At 57.4% G+C, this 18,112-nt stretch overlaps 2 protein-coding genes and 1 long non-coding RNA gene across 4 annotated transcripts; 2 read left to right on the top strand and 1 right to left on the bottom strand.

Moving 5' to 3' along the window:
- Positions 1-762: 762 nt before the first annotated feature.
- On the bottom strand, positions 763-4,389 carry NAA38 (N-alpha-acetyltransferase 38, NatC auxiliary subunit). Its single transcript, XM_054052769.1, has 3 exons — positions 4,281-4,389; positions 2,155-2,323; positions 763-952 (listed from the first exon to the last, which is right to left on the bottom strand). The coding sequence occupies exons 1-3, from the start codon at positions 4,326-4,328 to the stop codon at positions 840-842; spliced, it is 330 nt and encodes a 109-aa protein (XP_053908744.1). The 5' UTR covers positions 4,329-4,389; the 3' UTR covers positions 763-839.
- LOC128849984 (cytochrome b5 domain-containing protein 1) lies at positions 4,301-9,542 on the top strand. 2 transcript variants are annotated; one of them, XM_054052757.1, is made up of 5 exons: positions 4,301-4,612; positions 5,109-5,167; positions 5,288-5,479; positions 6,379-6,584; positions 8,787-9,542. In XM_054052757.1, the coding sequence occupies exons 1-4, from the start codon at positions 4,327-4,329 to the stop codon at positions 6,577-6,579; spliced, it is 738 nt and encodes a 245-aa protein (XP_053908732.1). In that variant the 5' UTR covers positions 4,301-4,326; the 3' UTR covers positions 6,580-6,584; positions 8,787-9,542. The 2 variants fall into 2 exon arrangements, with proteins under 2 accessions (XP_053908732.1, XP_053908733.1); XM_054052758.1 differs by lacking the exon at positions 8,787-9,542 and adding an exon at positions 7,186-7,607.
- Positions 9,543-12,294: 2,752 nt separating this feature from the next.
- Positions 12,295-14,659, top strand: LOC128849972 (uncharacterized). The gene is made up of 3 exons (XR_008447514.1): positions 12,295-12,627; positions 12,857-12,894; positions 14,536-14,659. It is a non-coding gene; the product is annotated as an uncharacterized LOC128849972 (long non-coding RNA).
- The last annotated feature ends 3,453 nt before the right edge of the window (positions 14,660-18,112 follow it).

Below are 18,112 nucleotides of genomic sequence, written 5' to 3'. Positions count from 1 at the left end.
CCCCACTTCCTTCCAGCCCCCCCCCCCCCCCCTTCCCCCCAAAAGCTATTTTGTACCTGAGATTAAATTAATGGCACAGCCCAACGGCTCCGGAGAATTATTGGGATTGGGGGGGGTGGGATTGGGGGGGGAATGGGATTGAGGGGGGGAACTGGGATTGAGGGGGGGAACTGGGATTGAGGGGGAATGGGATTGGGGGGGAATGGGATTGGGGGGAATGGGATTGGGGGGGGATGGGATTGGGGGGGAATGGGATTGGGGGGGAATGGGATTGGGGGGGGATGGGATTGGGGGGGAATGGGATTGGGGGGGAATGGGATTGGGGGGGAATGGGATTGGGGGGGAATGGGATTGGGGGGAATGGGATTGGGGGGGGATGGGATTGAGGGGGGAATGGGATTATGGGGGTAATGGGATTGAGAGGGGAATGGGATTGAGGGGGGGAACTGGGATTGAGGGGGGAATGGGATTGGGGGGGGAATGGGATTGGGGGGATAACGGATTGGGGGGGTGGGAATTGAGATTGGGGTAACTGGGATTGAGAGGGGGGAACTGGGATTGGGGGGATAACTGAGATTAAGGGGGAAAAGTGGGATTAAGGGGGTGAACTGGGATTGAGAGGGGACTGGGATTGGGGGGGGGACTGGGATTAAGGGGGAAGGTGGGATTTGGGGGTCAAGAACTGGGGGGACGCGGCAGCGATGCGGCCTCAGCTGTTTTAATGGCACCACGAGGGGTGGGTGTGTGTGTGTGTGTGTGTGTGTGTGTGTCTCTCATTCCTGGGGGGGTCCCCCCCAATTTTGGGGCTCCCCCCCCTTGGTGGGGGGGTGTCGGGGGGGTCACGGGTAGGGGGCGGCGCCGCTGCCGTCGCGTTCCACCTCGATGGAGACGATGTGGTGTCCCGGAACCATAGCGAGGCCCAACACGCGCGGCTCCGCGCCCGGGAACGCATCTGGGGGGGTAAAAAAAGTGGGGGGACACACCGTCAGGGGGACCCCCCCGGCACCCAAAATCCTTCCCCCCGAGCGTTGTCCCCCCCCTCCAGGTCCACTTCCCACCCCCCAAAAAAGGACCCAGGGGTCACTCCAGGGGTCCCTCAGCCCCTTTCAAAGGGTCCAGGGGTCCCCCAGAGGCCCCCCCCCAAAAAGAACATTGGGACCCCCCCCCCCAAGAGGACAGAGGGGTCCCCCAGTATTCCCCAGCCCCCCTCAAGGAGATCCAGGGGTCCCCCATCCCCTCCCAGAGAATCCAGGGGTCCCCCAGTGTCCCCCTCAAGGGGATCCAGGGGTCCCCCCAGAGGATCCAGGGGTCCCCCATCCCCTCCCAGAGGATCCAGGGGTCCCCCAGTGTACCCCAGCTCCCCCCAAGGTGATCCAGGGGTCCCCCAGTGTCCCCCTCAAGAGAACATTGGGACCCCCATCCCCCCCCCCCCGAAGATCCAGGGGTCCCCCAGCCCCTCTCAAGGGGATCCAGGGGTCCCCCCCAGAGGATCCAGGGGTCCCCCAGCCCCTCTCAAGGGGATCCAGGGGTCCCCCCCAGAGGATCCAGGGGTCCCCCAGCCCCCCTCAAGGGGATCCAGGGGTCCCCCATCCCCTCCAGAGGATCCAAGGGTCCCCCAGAGGCCCCCCAAAAGAACATTGGGACCCCCATCCCGTCCCAGAGGACACAGGGATCCCCCAGTGTACCCCAGACCCCCTCAGAGGATCCAGGGGTCCCCCAACCCCCTCAAGGTGATCCAGGGGTCCACCCAGCCCCCCCCAGAGGATCCAGGGGTCCCCCATCCCCCCTCAAGGAGATGCAGGGGTCCCCCCCAGAGGATCCAGGGGTCCCCCCAGAGGATCCAGTGGTCCCCAATCCCTTCCCAGCGGATCCAGGGGTCCCCCATCCCCTCCCATGGATCCAGGGGTCCCCCAGCCCCCCTCAAGGTGATCCAGGGGTCCCCTCCAGAGGATCCAGGGGTCCCCCAGCCCCCCATAGAGGATCCAGGGGTCCCCCCCCAGCGGATCCAGGGGTCTCCCCAGAGGATCCAGGGTCCCCCAGCCCCCCATAGAGGATCCAGGGGTCCCCCCCCAGCGGATCCAGGGGTCCCCCAGCCCCCCATAGAGGATCCAGGGGTCCCCCCAGTGGATGGAGGGGTCCCCGCGCCCCCCTCACCCGAGGCCTTGAGGAACTCCTGCGCGGAGCCGAGGATGACGTTGGCGTCGCGGTCGGTGCAGAGGAAGGCTCCCACCAAGGTCCGTCCGTCCGACATACGGATGCGAAGGCTCCGGTTCAGCAGCGCCTCCAAACGCCGCCGCGCCCGGGGGTGACCCCCAACCCCGGCCTGGAAACGGGGACACAGGGCCGTGAGCACCCCCCGGCCCTCGGGGACCCCCAGAGCCCCCCCAGGGCCCCTATAGCACCCCCAGAGACCCTATAGCACCTCCAGAGCCTTTATAGCCCCCACTCAAAGCCCCTATAGCACCTCCAGAGCCTTTATAGCCCCCCCAGAGCCCCTATAGGACCTCCAGAGCCCCTACAGCACCTCCAGAGCCTTTATAGCCCCCCCAGAGCCTCTATAGCACCTCCAGAGCCTTTATAGCCCCCTCAGAGCCCCTATAGGACCTCCAGAGCCCCTACAGCACCTCCAGAGCCTTTATAGCCCCCCCAGGGCCCCTATAGCCCCCCCAGAGCCCCCCAGAGCCTTTATAGTGCCCCCCCAGAGCCCCTACAGCACCTCCAGAGCCTTTATAGCACCCCAGAGCCCCTATAGCACCTCCAGAGCCTTTATAGCCCCCCCAAACCCCCCCAGAGCCTCTATAGCACCTCCAGAGCCTTTATAGCCCCCCCAGAGCCCCTATAGCACCTCCAGAGCCTTTATAGCCCCCCCGAGAGCCCCTATAGCACCTCCAGAGCCTTTATAGCCCCCCCAGAGCCCCTATAGCACCTCCAGAGCCTTTATAGTGCCCCCCCAGAGCCCCTATAGCATCTCCAGAGCCTTTATAGCTCCCCCAGAGCCCCTATAGCACCTCCAGAGCCTTTATAGCCTCCCCCCGAGCCCCTATAGCCCCCCCAGAGCCTCTATAGCACCTCCAGAGCCTTTATAGCCCCCCCAGAGCCCCTACAGCACCTCCAGAGCCTTTATAGCCCCCCAGAGCCCCTATAGCACCTCCAGAGCCTTTATAGTGCCCCCCCAGAGCCCCTATAGCACCTCCAGAGCCTTTATAGCCCCCCCAGAGCCCCTATAGCACCTCCAGAGCCTTTATAGTGCCCCCCCCAGAGCCCCTACAGCACCTCCAGAGCCTTTATAGCCCCCCAGAGCCCCTATAGCACCTCCAGAGCCTTTATAGTGCCCCCCCAGAGCCCCTATAGCACCTCCAGAGCCTTTATAGCCCCCCCAGAGCCCCTATAGCACCTCCAGAGCCTTTATAGCCCCCCCAGAGCCCCTATAGCACCTCCAGACCCTTCATAGGCCCCCCGAGAGCCCATGTAGCTCCCCTATAACCCCCCATAGCCTTTACAGCTCCCCTATAGCCTATATCCCCCATAAACTCTCCCCACACCCTCTACAGCTCCTCTATAGCTCCACTATAGCCCCCCCAAACCCTATAACACCCCCTATAGCCTTTACAGCTCCCCTATAGCCTATATCCCCCATAAACTCTCCCCACAGCCTCTATAGCTCCTCTATAGCTCCACTATAGCCCCCCCAAACCCTGTAACACCCCCCATAGCCTTTACAGCTCCCCTATAGCCTATACCTCCTCATAAACTCTCACTACAGCCTCTATAGCTCCTCTATAGCTCCACTATAGCCCCCCCAAACCCTATAACCCCCCCATAGCCTTTACAGCTCCCCTATAGCCTATACCTCCTCATAAACTCTCCCTACAGCCTCTATAGCTCCTCTATAGCTCCACTATAGCCCCCCCAAACCCTATAACACCCTCCATAGCCTTTACAGCTCCCCTATAGCCTATGGCCCCCATAAACTCTCCCCACAGCCTCTATAGCGCCTCTATAGCTCCTCTATAGCTCCACTATAGCCCCCCCAAACCCTATAACACCCCCCATAGCCTTTACAGCTCCCCTATAGCCTATACCCCCCATAAACTCTCCCCACAGCCTCTATAGCGCCTCTATAGCCCCCCCTCAGCTTCTATGCGCCCCCCCAACCCCTACAGCCCCCCGGTAGCCTCTGTGGCGCCCCTATAAGCGCCCTATAGCACCCCCACAGCCTCTAGCATCCCTCATAGTCTCTATAGGTCCCTCCTATAGGCGCCCACAGCCCCCCCACTCACCGCCGGGCCCCTCCCGCCGCCGCCCGCCTCCCCAGGCGGTTCCGCCATGGCGCCTCCCGGCAGCCTCCGCGCCGCGACTACATTTCCCAGCGTGCTCCGCTACGGCGGCTCTGCCCGGACTACATTTCCCAGCGTGCCTCGCGCAAACACGGGCCTAACTTCACTCACGGAACTACATTTCCCATCAGCCCTCGCGCGGCACAGCTTCCATTTCCTCCCGCCAAGCCGCTATTTCCCAGTGTGCCCCGCGGCTTCCGGCGGCGTTGTCATGGAAACGGGCCCCGCGTTGGCCGCGCAGGCGCAACAGGACCCGGGCCGAGGGGAGCGGGCAGGTAAGGGGGGCGTATAGGGGGATCTATATGTGTTATAGGGGGGCTGGGGGGGCTATAGGGGCTGGGGGGGGTCATACGTGCTATAAGGGGGCTGGGGGTGGTCCATAGGGGCTGGGAGGGGTCCATATGTGCTATAGGGGGGTCCATAGGAGCTATAGGGACTGAGGGGGTCTATATGTACCGGGGGGGGGGGAGGCTATAGGGGCTGGGAGGGGTCCATCCGTGCTATAGGGGGGTCCATAGGAGCTATAGGGACTGAGAGGTCTATATGTCCCGGGGGGAGGGGCGCTATAGGGGCTGGGAGGGGTCCATCCGTGCTATAGGGGGGTCCATAGGAGCTATAGGGACTGAGGGGGTCTCTATGTCCCGGGGGCGGTTATAGGGGGGCTCTATCGGGGCGGGGGGGGGGGAATACATGCTATAGGGGGGCTATAGGGGCTGAGGGGGGCTCTAGAAGGCCACGATTCCCATTTTGGGGGTGTCTCCCCCGCCCCAGGTGACCCCCAGCCGCTCCTGGAGGCCCCCGAGTGCTCATACGACCCCGGGACCAGTCAGGTGAGAAGGGGGGGGTCCCCCAAAACCCAGTTTGGGGGATCACTGTGCCCCCCCCCCCCAACTGGGAGCTTACTGGTTTTCTCCCCCCCCCCCTCCATTTTTGGGGTTCCCCTACCGCAGCCGCTGACCCGCGTGGACCCCGTCTCGGGGCTGCTCGGCTCCCTCCGCCCGGGGGGGGCTCCCCTCGCCCCCCGATCTGACTGGGCCCCCCCAGATGGGGCCCCCCCTTCGCCGAGGCTCTCCCTACCCTCGACCCCCCCTCTGCGCCTCCGCCTCTGCAACACCCTGACCGGGCAGGAGTGGCTCCTCCAGGTGGGGGGGGGCACCCCACTTTTGGGGTGTCTTGTCATGGGGGGAGGGGTCTCTTATCCCCATGGGGGGGCGCTGTCACCATGGGAGGGGGTCCCTTTTGTCCCATGGGGGTGCCTCATCCCCTCTTTTGGGGTCCCCTATCCCTATAGAGGGTTAATTGGCTTTTGGGGGGGTCCCTTTTGTCCCATGGGGGTGCCTCGACCCCTCTTTTGGGGTCCCCTATCCCTACAGAGGGTTAATTGGCTTTTGGGGGGGTCCCTTTTGTCCCATGGGGGTGCCTCATCCCCTCTTTTGGGGTCCCCTATCCCTATAGAGGGTTAATTGGCTTTTGGGGGGGGTCCCTTTTGTCCCATGGGGGTGCCTCATCCCCTCTTTTGGGGTCCCCTATCCCTACAGAGGGTTAATTGGCTTTTGGGGGGGTCCCTTTTGGCCCATGGGGGTGCCTCATCCCCTCTTTTGGGGTCCCCTATCCCTATAGAGGGTTAATTGGCTTTTGGGGGGGTCCCTTTTGTCCCATGGGGGTGCCTCGTCCCCTCTTTTGGGGTCCCCTATCCCTATAGAGGGTTAATTGGCTTTTGGGGGGGTCCCTTTTACCATGGGGGGGTCCCTTTTGTCCCATGGAGGTGCCTCGTCCCCTCTTTTGGGGTCCCCTATCCCTATAGAGGGTTAATTGGCTTTGGGGGTGGGGGTCTCTTGTCCCCATGGGGGGGTCCCTTGTCTTATGGGGGTGCCTTTTCCTCTCTTTTGGGGTCCCTTATCTTATGGGGGTGCCTTTTCCCCTCTTTTGGGGTCCCCTTGTCCCCCAGGAAGCCCTTATCCCCCCTCTTTTTAGGGTGTCTTTGTCCCCGGGGTGTGGGGGGGTGTTTCTGAGTTTTGGGGTGCTGACTTTGGTGGCACAGACACGTGGGACAGAAGTTGGGGTGCTGCTGCGGGAGGCGCTGCCCTGGAACGCCCACATAAGGGGGTACACCTGGCGCTGGGGTGGGGGGACCCCCCTGGACCCCCAGCTGCCCCCCCCGCACCCTGAACCCCCTCTGGACCCTGAGGGCGCCCCCGAAACCGTTCTGCTCTACTTTGCCGATGACTTCGTTGAGGTCTAAACGAGGTAGGGAACCCCAAAACCTGAACCTCCAAACCCCCTGATGCCCCCCGAAACCCCTACTGCCCCCCGAAACCCCTACTGCCCCCCCAAACCCCCCACTGACCCCCCCAAACCCCTACTGACTCCCCAAATTCCCTACTGCCCCCCCAAAAGCCCTACCAGTAGGGCCCCCCCAAACTCCCTAATGACCCCCCCAAACCCCCCACTGACCCCCAAACCCCCTAGTGCCCCCTCAAATCCCCCACTGACCCCCCCAAACCCCTACTTACCCCCCCAAACCCCCACTGCTCCCCCAAACCCCCTACTGACCCCTCCAAACCCCCCACTGACCCCCCCAACCCCTACTGCCCCCCCAAACCCCCCACTGACCCTCCAAAACCCCTACTGCCCCCCTAAATTCCCTACTGCCCCCCCAAAGCCCTACCAGTAGGGCTCCCCCAAACTCCCTACTGACCCCCCAAACCCCCTACTGCCCCTCAAAACCCCTAATGCCCCCCCAAACCCCCCACTGACCCCCTAAACCCCTACTGACCCCCTAAACCCCCTACTGCCCCCCAAAACCCCCCACTGACCCCCCAACTCCCCCCCTCTCCTTTCCTTGCAGCCCCAGGACGAGGCCATTGTGCCCCCCCCCCCGACACGAGGCTGGGGGTGACACCGGGGGGGTCCCCCCAAAAAAAAACCCCAATTTTTGGGGGGCAAATTGGAACATTTTGAGCAGAAATAAACCTCATTTGGGCCAAAAATGAACCCCTCAAAGAGCTGCAGTGAAGCCTTAGAGGGGACAAAGGGACAATCGGGGACCCCTTTGGGGACACCCCCAAATCTGGGTGGCTTTTGGGGGTGATGGGGGGGGTCACCATAGGGTGTTTTGTGTCCCCCCCCATCAGGTGACACTGTCTCGGTGTCCCCAAATGTCACCCCAGGGTGTCCCCAACGGGTGACACTGAATCCCTCTGTTGGGGGACAGTCTCGGTGTCCCCAAATGTCACCCCAGGGTGTCACCGTGTCCCCAACGGGTGACACTGAATCCCTCTGTTGGGGGACAGTCTCGGTGTCCCCAAATGTCACCCCAGGGTGTCACTGTGTCCCCCCCAATGGGTGACACTGAATCCCTCTGTTGGGGGACAGTCTTGGTGTCCCCAAATGTCACCCCAGGGTCTCCCCAATGGGTGACACTGAATCCCTCTGTTGGGGGACAGTCTCAGTGTCCCCAAATGTCACCCCAGGGTCTCTCCAATGGGTGACACTGAATCCCTCTGTTGGGGGACAGTCTCGGTGTCCCCAAATGTCACCCCAGGGTGTCACCGTGTCCCCAACGGGTGACACTGAATCCCTCTGTTGGGGGACAGTCTCGGTGTCCCCAAATGTCACCCCAGGGTGTCACTGTGTCCCCCCCAATGGGTGACACTGAATCCCTCTGTTGGGGGACAGTCTTGGTGTCCCCAAATGTCACCCCAGGGTCTCCCCAATGGGTGACACTGAATCCCTCTGTTGGGGGACAGTCTCAGTGTCCCCAAATGTCACCCCAGGGTCTCTCCAATGGGTGACACTGAATCCCTCTGTTGGGGGACAGTCTCGGTGTCCCCAAATGTCACCCCAGGGTGTCCCCAACGGGTGACACTGAATCCCTCTGTTGGGGGACAGTCTCGGTGTCCCCAAATGTCACCCCAGGGTGTCCCCAACGGGTGACGGTGACACTGAATCCCTCTGTTGAGGGACAGTCTCGCTGTCCCCAAATGTCACCCCAGGGTGTCCCCAACGGGTGACGGTGACACCGAATCCCTCTGTTGGAGGACAGTCTCAGTGTCCCCAAATGTCCCCATCCGGGTGACGGTGACGCCATTCCCTCCCCCCCGCCGCCGGGAAGGGTTTCCCTGTGGGTGACAGCGGGTGACACCGACCACCGGCTGTTTGTCCCCGTGGGTGACTGCCAGCCCCTGGCACGGCCACACCGTCACGTGTGCGGTGTCCCCAACACTGACCTTCTGTCCCCCCCTTGTCCTGAGCCCTCGCTGTCCGCCTGTCCGTGTCCGCCTGTCCCTTTGCGCCACCGTCGCTCCGGTGTCCCCGAAGAGAAGGGTCCGGTAGTTGTCACCGTCACCGCGAGGAGATTTGTCAGACGAGGTGGTGGGTGACACGCGGTGCGGGTGACAGCGGATGGAGGCGGGTGACACGCGGTGGGGGTGACATCTCTGTCCATAGGTGTCCCCTTTCTGGCTCCGGTGACACCGATCCGCATCCCGGCTTGGATTGAACTCCATGAAACCCTGAGGCCATCGGTTTTCCGAACTCACCATCGGCCGCCGGCTGTGCTGACGGTGACACCGCCTGAGACGGTGACACCGCGTAAAGTGGCGTCACCCACCGAGAGTCACTGCTGGGACCTTTTCAGGGGTTCTGGGGATCGCGGTTCCGTTGGTGACGGAGAGAAGGTGGGAATCATCCATGGCTTTGGCATCACCGGGTGACACCGTAACCACCGGCAGTTGACGCGGTGTTGTCCTCGTGTCCAACCGAGAATCCCATGGGATGGAGAGGAGCTCCGCAACCGGCACCGAACTGGGGGGAAAACGGGGAAAACGGGGAAAAAGACCCCAAAAACGGAAGCGAGGAGGGGGTGGTTGAGTGCCTATGGATTTAGGGGGGAAAAAAAGCACCAAATTGCCCCAAAAAGTGAAGGAAAATGGGTTTATTGGGGGGGATTTGGGGGGATTTGGTGTAGGTGGTGTGGTGGGAAGGGCTTTGCCGGCCCCAAAAATGCTTCATTTTGAGGTATTTTGGAGGGTTTGGAGAAAGCCAAAAGGGGTTGAGGGGAACCATCGGAGATGACAACAGGCGGTGGGGTTTGGGGGGAAAAAAACCCCTCAAATTGGAGAAAAAAATCCAAAAGGGGGAAAGAAAGGTAAAGGATGGGGGGAAAATCCGCTAAAATCCGCATTAAGATGGGGGAAAATACGCTAAAATGGGGGAAAAAAATAAAATGGGGAAAAAAAACTAAAATGGGGGAAAAAATAAAATGGGGGAAAAATAAAATGGGGGAAACAAACTAAAATGGGAAAAAAAACCCCTAAAATGGGGAAAAGAAAACCTAAAATGTGGAAAAAAAACTAAAATGGGGAAAAAATCCCCCAAGGTGTGAGGGGGGAAAAACCAAAATGAGGGAAAAAACTGAAATGGGAGAAACCAAAATGAGGAAAACCAAACCGAAATGGGGGTAAGAAATGAAAATGAGGGGAAAAAAAAAGGAAAGAAAATGGGTGGGAAAAAAAGGAAAGAAAATGGGTGGGAAAAAAAAAAGGAAAGAAAATGGGTGGGAAAAAAAAAGGAAAGAAAATGGGTGGGAAAAAAAGAAAATGGGTGGAAAGAAAAGGAAAGAAAATGGGTGGGAAAAAAAGGAAAGAAAATGGGTGGGGAAAAAAGAAAATGGGTGGAAAAAAAGGAAAGAAAATGGGTGGAAAAAAAAAGGAAAGAAAATGGGTGGGGAAAAAAGAAAATGGGTGGAAAAAAAGGAAAGAAAATGGGTGGAAAAAAAGAAAATGGGTGGAAAAAAAAGGAAAGAAAATGGGTGGGAAAAAAAGGAAATGGGTGAAAAAAAAGGAAAGAAAATGGGTGGAAAAAAAAAGAAAGAAAATGGGTGGAAAAAAGGAAAGAAAATGGGTGGGAAAAAAAGGAAAGAAAATGGGTGGAAAAAAAGAAAATGGGTGGAAAAAAAGGAAAGAAAATGGGTGGAAAAAAAAAGAAAGAAAATGGGTGGAAAAAAAAAGGAAAGAAAATGGGTGGGAAAAAAGAAAAGAAAATGGGTGGAAAAAAGAAAATGGGTGGAAAAAAACTCAAACTGGGGCCAAAAACTCAAACTGGGGCCAAAAATGCCCCAAATGCCGAAGGGGTTTGTGTTTTTTTGCCTCTTTTCCCGGGTTTTGGGGCATCTCCAGCGCTGAGGAGGACTCGAGCAGCGCCGCTGCCACACTTTGGGGCAAAAAGGCCAAACTGAAGGGAGCGGAGAGCTCAAAGGGCGACGGTTCGGTGCAGTTTTGAGTGGTTCGGAGCGTTTTGAGCCATAAAATCTCTTTTTAGCTCCGAGTTTTGACTGTTTTGACTCATTTTTGGGGGGGATTGGGGTGCGCGGCAGCCGAGTGGGGCGTTGGTGCTGGATAAACCCCAACTGACTGTGGAACCTCTTTCACCTCACTTTTAACAGTTTCCTCTTGGGGTTTTTTTTTCCTCTTTTTTTTTAATCTTTTTTCTTCTTTTTTTTTTCTCTATTTTTCTCTTTTTTCTCTTTTCTTTTTTCTCTTTTCCTCTCTTTTCTCTTTTTCTTCTTTTTTCTTTTTTCTCTTTTTTCTCTTCTTTTTTCTCTTTTCCTCTCTTTTCTCTTTTTTCTTTTTTCTCTATTTTTCTCTTTTTTCTCTTTCCTTTTTTCTCTTTTCCTCTCGTCTTTTTTCTTTTTTTCTCTATTTTTCTCTTTTTTCTCTTTTCTTTTTTCTCTTTTCCTCTCTTTTCTCTTTTTTCTTTTTTCCTTTTTTCTCTATTTTTTCTCTTTTTTCTCTTTCCTTTTTTTCTCTTTTCCTCTCGTCTTTTTTCTTTTTTTCTCTATTTTTCTCTTTTTTCTCTTTTCTTTTTTCTCTTTTCCTCTCTTTTCTCTTTTTCTTCTTTTTTCTTTTTTCTCTTTTCTTTTTTCTCTTTTCCTCTCTTTTCTCTTTTTCTTCTTTTTTCTTTTTTCTCTTTTTTCTCTTTTCTTTTTTCTCTTTTCCTCTCTTCTCTTTTTTCTTCTTTTTTCTTTTTTTCTCTATTTTTCTTTTTTCTCTTTTCTTTTATCTCTTTTCCTCTCTTTTCTCTTTTTTCTCTCTTTTCCTCTCTTTTCTCTTTTTTCTTTCTTCTTTTTCTCTTTTTCTCTTATTTTTTCTCTCTTTTTCTCTCTTTTCTCTCTTTTTCCTCTTTTTTCTTTTTTCTTCTTTTTCTCTTTTTTCTCTTTTATTTTTTCTCTCTTTTTCTCTCTTTTCTCTCTTTTTCTCTCTTTTTTCTCTTTTTCTCTTTTTTCTCTTTCTCTTTTTTCTTTTTCCTTTTTCTCTTTTTTCTCTCTTTTTTTCTCTCTTTCTCTTTTTTCTCTTTCTTCTCTTTTTCTCTTTTTTCTCTTTTTTCACTTTCTTCTCTTTTTTCTTTTTTCCTTTTTTCTTTTTCTTTTTTCCTTTTTTCTTTTTCTTTTTCTTTTTTTCTTTTCTTTTTCCTCTCTTTTTCTTTTTTTCTCTTTTTATCCTTTTCTCCTTTTTCCCTTTTCCCCTTTCCCCTTCCTCTCTCCCCCCCCTTTTTCTTCATCCCCTTTTCCTTTCCGCCTAAACAAAACTCTATAAAAAGAAAAAAAACCCCAACCCATAAAACCACTCCCTTCTCAACTATTTAAAACTCGAGAAGGGAGGGCTTAAAAAAATTAAATTAATTAAAAAAAACCCTTTTTTTCTGTTTTTTTTCCCCCCTTGGGGATATTAACCCCTTTTTTTTGTTGGGTTTTTTTTTGCTTTTTTTTTGGTTTTTTGGTTTTTTTTTGTTTTTTTTTTTTGTTTTTTGGGTTTTTTTTTGGTTTTTTTTGGCTGAAAAGGGAGGAAAATGGGTAAAGAAAGGCAAGAAGGCAGCGTGACTAGTATGGAACTAGTTAACCTTTAACAATTTATGCTGATGTCACACTGAGCATGAGTACTGATTAATCCTTCCCCCCCCGCCAGAAATATTTTTATTGAAGGGAGGGGGGGGGAAAAAAGAGTATAAGGAGAAAGAAGAAAAAAAAAAGAAATAATTTACCGCAGCCATCTTTGTTTTATGCCGAAATCTTCCTCTTTTGGGCCCCCCCCCCCTCCAAAACGCCGGGAATACACAAATATTGTTCATTTCGGCATCTGAGGGGGATTAGAAAGAGAGAGCAAATCGACCCTCAAAGCAAAAAACCCCCCCTTCAAAAACAAACCCCCCCCCCCAAAAAAAAAAATGAGCGGAATTGGGATTATCGCTCCGCTCGGGCTTTAGCGGCGACGCAAAAAAGGGGGGGAAAAAGGTGGTTTTTTTTTTGCTTAAATTATTATTATTGTAATTTTTTTGGGAATTTTTATACACCCCCCCCGCTTTTTTTTTCTTTTTTTCCCTTCTTTTTTTCTTATTCTTTTCTTATTTTTTTCTTACTTTTTTTTCTCATTTTTTTCTTCTTTTTTTTTTCTTTTTTTTTTTCCTTATTATTTTTTCTTATTTTTTATCTTTGTTATTTTTTTCCCCTTTTCTTTTTTGAGGCGTTTTCTCCTGGTTTTGGACTCTTCGCCTTCTAAAGGTGTGTGTGGGAAAGGGGCGCCTCAAAAAAAAACCCAAACCAAGAGAGATCCTTCCCCCCCCCCCCAAGCTTTAAACCGGCCATTTTACGCTTTTTTTTCGCATGGGGGGGCCACTTTTTCCTTTCTTTGGCTTTTTGGAAGCTTTTTGACCCCCACTTCTCCTCATGATTTGGATTTTTACTCTTCATTTTTTACATTTTTCCGGGTTTTTTTCCTCTCTCTTTGGGGGGGGGGATTGAAAGAGCTCTTTCGGGGCGGCCATTTTCTCTGGCGGGGAGCGCGGGCCCTGCTGAGGGGGGGGGGTGGGGGGGTGGTCTTTTTTGGGGGGGGGGTTTGAAGGGGGTTTTTTTTTGGGGTGTTTTCTTGGGGTTTTTTTTGTTTGTTTTGAAGCCCTGGCGGGGTGAAGCCGCTGTGGGGCCCGGTTTGGGGGGATCCCCGAGTCCCGGCGGCGGCTTCTTCCCCCTTTCCCCTCCCGCCATTTCTCCTCAGTAGGACTGGGGGAGATGGGAAAGTGGGGTGCCCCCCACCCCTCAATGGGGCTGGGGAGGAGGGGGGGGGGAGAGGGCCTTCTCTTCCCCCCCCTACTTTGGGGCTGGGACACCCCACTTTAAGTGGGAGAGATCCCCTCTTTCCATGGGGTTGAGCGCCACCCCTTTAATGGGGTGAGGGGGTCTCCCCCCATCAGTGTGTGTGTATGGGGGGGCAGTGGGACAACAGAGGGCCCCCCCCTTTATTTGGGGCTGGGACCCCCCCACACACTTCAAGTGGGGTTATAGGGGTGATGTGTGTGTGTTTTCCTCTCCACTTCAAGTGGGGTTATAGGGGAGATGTGTGAGTGTGTGGCCCCTCCGCCATGGGGGTGAGTGTCCCCCCAAACTCAGTGGGGCTGTGGGAGTTAGGAAAACGGATACCCCCTCCCTTCAAGTGGGGCTCGGGGGAGGGGGGGGGGGAAGATGTACCCCCCCCCATCCATCCATGGGACTACCCCAGAGCTGGGGGAGAGGTGTAGTCCCCCCCTCATTGGGGCTGGATACCCCCTCAATGGGGTGAAGGAGGTCTCCCCTTCCCCTCATAGGGAGTCAGTGCTGCCCTTTAATTGAGGGAGGTGGGACAGCGGGGGGGGGGGTGTCCCCCCCCCTCAGTGGGGCAGATGTGTGCCCCCCCCCCAAAAAATGGGTCTGGGGGCACCGAGGGGGAAGAGGGTACCCCCCAATCTATAGGGATGGGGGTCTCCCTCTCAGTAGGGTGGGAGGGGGTACCTCTTGCCCACCCCCCCAATGGGGCTTGAGGCATGAGGGTCCCCCCTCCAATGGGGCTCGGGGAGGGGTCTCCCCCCACACTCCCCTCCTTGGGGGGGGGTTGCAAGTCGTGCCCCCCCCCCCAAACGGGGCTTGGAGTGTGTGTGGGGGGGAGCTGTTGTCCCCCCTTCAATGGGGCTGGGGAGGGGGGGGGTGTATGTCGTACCCCCCCCCCCCAAAATGGGGGCTGGGGGGTGTATCTCGTGCCCCCCCCCTCCCCTTCCCCCCCCCCCAACCATTGGGGCTGGGGGCGGCGGGAGCGCGTGCCCCCCCCCCCCCCCGCCCCGCCTCCCTCCTCCTCTCACGCCCGGCTCCCTCCTTGTCCCCCCCCCCCCCCCCCAGCCCCGCCATGGCTTCCCCTCTGAGGGAGGACGAGGAAGAGGAGGAGGAGATGGTGGTGTCGGAGGGGGACGAAGACGACGAGGAAGAGGAGGAGGAAGAAGAAGACGACGAAGATGAAGACGCCGCCGCCGCCCTTCTGGCCGTAACCGGGGGGGGGCCCCGAGGACCCGCGGACATCTTTCCCCCCCCACCCCCCGCCCCACCGCCGCCGCTGCTGCCGCCGCCGCCACCGCCGCCGCCGCCCCCCCCCGTACCCGGGCCGCCCCCCCCGCCCCCCGGCACCACAGGTAACGGCGCCCCCCCCGGCGGCCGCTGAGGGGGGGAGTCCCGCCATAACGGGGGGGGGGGGGCAGGGGGGGCAAGGGAGGGGTTATGGGGGGGCGTTTCCCGCCTAAACGGGGGGGGGGGTATGGTATGGGGGGGTTATGTGGGGGGGTATGAGGGGAGAGTCCCGCCATAACGGGGGGGGGGGCGGGGGGGGGCAAGGGAGGGGTTATGGGGGGGCGTTTCCCGCCTAAACGGGGGGGGGGGTGGTTATGGGAGGGGGGGGGGGGCGAATCCCGCCTAAAGGGGGGGGTGGGGGGGGTATGAGGGGAGAGTCCCGCCATAACGGGGGGGGGGAGGTGTTATGGGATGGGGGGGCGAATCCCGCCTAAAGGGGGGGGCGGGGGGGGTATGAGGGGGGAGTCCCAACATAACGGGGGGGGGTTTATGAGGGGGGAGTCCCAAGATAACGGAGGAGGGGTGGCATGGAATGAGGGGGGCACGGGGGGGGGGACACACACACAAGGAAGGGCTGGGGGGGGCGTTTCCCGCCTAAATATGGGGGGGGTATGAGGGGGGAGTCCCGCCATAAGGGGGAGGGGGGGCCAAGGGAGGGGTTATGGGGGGGCGTTTCCCGCCTAAACGGGGGGGGGGGGGGGTTATGGCATGGGGGGGGGGTTGAGTCTCGCCTGAAGGGGGTCGTGGGAGGGGTATGAGGGGGGAGTCCCAACATAACGGGGGGGGGGCAAGGGAGGGGTTACAGGGGGCGTTTCCCGCCTAAACGGGGGGGGGGTTATGGGATGGGGGGGGCCAGGGGGGTCCCCACATAACGGGGGGGGCGTTTCCCGCCTAAATATGGGGGGGCATGAGGGGGGAGTCCCGCCATAACGGGGTGGGGGGGGCATGAGGGGGCGTTTCCCGCCTAAACAGGAGGGGCTTGGGGGGGGGGGGGCGCTGTATGTGGGGGGGGTCAGGTCCCGCCTAAAGGGGGGGGGGTTATGGGGGTCGTTTCACGCCTAAATGGGGGGGACGGGGGGGCGGGGTTTGGGGGGAGTTATTGGGGGGGCGCATGAGGGGAGCGATTCCCACGTAAAGGGGGGGGGGGGGGGACGACATGGGATGGAGGGGCCATGTGGGGGGGGACGGGACAGACGCGGGGGGGGGAGGGGGGCGGTTCCCGCCTAAACGAGGAGGGGGGGCATTGAGGGGGTATGAAGGGGCGTTTCTGCCTAAATGGGGGGGGGGACATGGGGGGGGTATAGAAAGAGGGGGGCACTGTGGGGGGACACAAGGAAGGGGTTGGGGGGGCGTTTCCCACCAAAATGTGTGGGGGGAATGAAGGGGCTTTTCTGCCTAAATGGGGGGGGCATGGGGAGGCATAAAGGGGGGGGGCATGAGGGGGTGTTTGCCACCTAAACGAGTCGGGGGGGCGATTCCCACCTGAAAGGGGCGGGGGGGGGAGCCTTGGGAGGGATTATGAGGGGGAAAGGGTGGGCACGGTGGGGGGCTATGGGGGGGGTTATGGGGGGGGCGTGGTGGGGGTTATGGGGGGGGCATGGCGGGGGTTATGGGGGGTTGTGAGGGGGGGCATGGTGGGGTTATGGGGGGTTATGAGGGGACGTTTCCTGCCTAAATGGTGGGGGGAAGCCATTGGGGGGGGGTTTGGGGGTCAGTTTCTAGAGGGGGGCATGGGATGTGTGTGGGGGGGCTGTTTGTGAGAGGGGTGTATGGATTTGGGGGGGGTTATATTCTGACAGGGTTATGGGATGGGGAGGTTTTCTCACGTAAATGAGGGGGACACGCATGGTGTTTGTAAACAAACCCCATTGACCAAAGCAAAAGAGGGACATGGGCAGGGGGGGCCATGGCTGAGGCCTTCAAACCCCCCCGCCTCCCCAACATAGTGTGAGGGAGGACTCCTGGTGGGACTGAGGGGGTGTTGAACCCCATAAGTGTGGGGTGATGGAGGTGGTGGACCCCCTGGTGTGAGGTGTAGAGATGTATAACCATATAAATATGTGTGTAGGGGACTGTTAGACTCCGTGAATGTGGGGTGAAGGGGCTGTTGGGCCTCATAAGTGTGGGGTTGGGGGGGGTATGTTGGACCCCATGGTGTAGGGTGAGGTGCTGGGAGTGCCTGGAAGAAGTTGGGGGGCTGTTGAACCCCATAAGTGTGGGGTGATGGAGGTGGTGGACCCCATGGCGTAAAGGGGTGTTGAAGGGGGTTGGGCGCCATAAATGGGTGTCAAGGGGGCTGTTATGAGGCTGTTGGACTCCATGGCGTGGGGGGGGGGGGGCTCTTGGACCCCATAAGTGTGGAGTTTGGGTGCTGTTGGGTACCTGATGGGCCCAGAGCGGTTGTCACACCCTGTTATGGGTGCTATTGGGTGCCTGACGGGCCCAGAGCAGTTCTTGCACCCTGTGGTGGGTGCTCTTGGATGCCTGATGGGTTTGGAGCGGTTGTTGCACCCTGTTATGGGTGCTGTTGGGTGCCTGATGGGTCCGGAGTGGCTGTCACACCCTGTTATGGGTGCTATTGAGTGTCTGATGGGCACGGAGCGGTTGTTGCACCCTGTGGTGGGTGCTGTTGGGTGCCTGATGGACCCAAAGTGGTTGTCGCACCCTGTTATGGGTGCTGTTGGGTGCCTGATGGGTCCGGAGCGGTTGTTGCACCCTGTTATGGGTGCTGTTGGGTGCCTGCCAGGCCCGGAGTGGTTGTTGCACCCTGTTATGGGTGCTGTTGGGTGCCTGATGGGCCTGGTGCAGTTGTCGCACCCTGTGGTGGGTGCTTTTGGGTGCCTGACAGGCCCAGAGCAGTTGTTGCACCCTGTTGTGGGTGCTGTTGGGTGCCTTACACGTCTGGAGCGGTTGTTTCACCCCATGATGGGATTTTGGGTGCTGTTTGGTGCCTGATGTGTCCAGAATGGTTGTCACACCCCATGACGGGAGTTTGGGTGCCGTTTGGTGCCTGGCGGCCCCAGAGCAGTTGTTGCACCCCGTGATGGGGGTTTGGGTGCTGTTGGGTGCCTGACAGTCGCGGAGTGGCTGTTGCACCCCTCGAGGAGGGGCCCAGAGTCCTCAGGATCTGTTGTCATCCTGGCTGTTCTTTATCCCAGCCTGGAGCGCCGCCGCTGCTGCATTTGGTTGTATTTTATTGTCTTTGATTGTATTTTATTGTCCTTTATTGTGATTTTTTGGTACTTACCGCCCGCCCCTCGTGTTCCGGCACCTCAGCTCCGCCTTTGTCCCAAAATTTTGCCGCCGTGGATGGGTTCGGAGCAGTTTTCCCCCATAAGAACCTGCCCCAGCCGGA

The sequence above is a fragment of the Cuculus canorus genome, chromosome 36 (genome assembly GCF_017976375.1).
Source record: "Cuculus canorus isolate bCucCan1 chromosome 36, bCucCan1.pri, whole genome shotgun sequence".
Lineage (NCBI taxonomy): Eukaryota > Metazoa > Chordata > Aves > Cuculiformes > Cuculidae > Cuculus > Cuculus canorus.
Note: the sequence above shows the minus strand (reverse complement) of the source record. Positions and strands in the feature narration are given on the sequence as shown.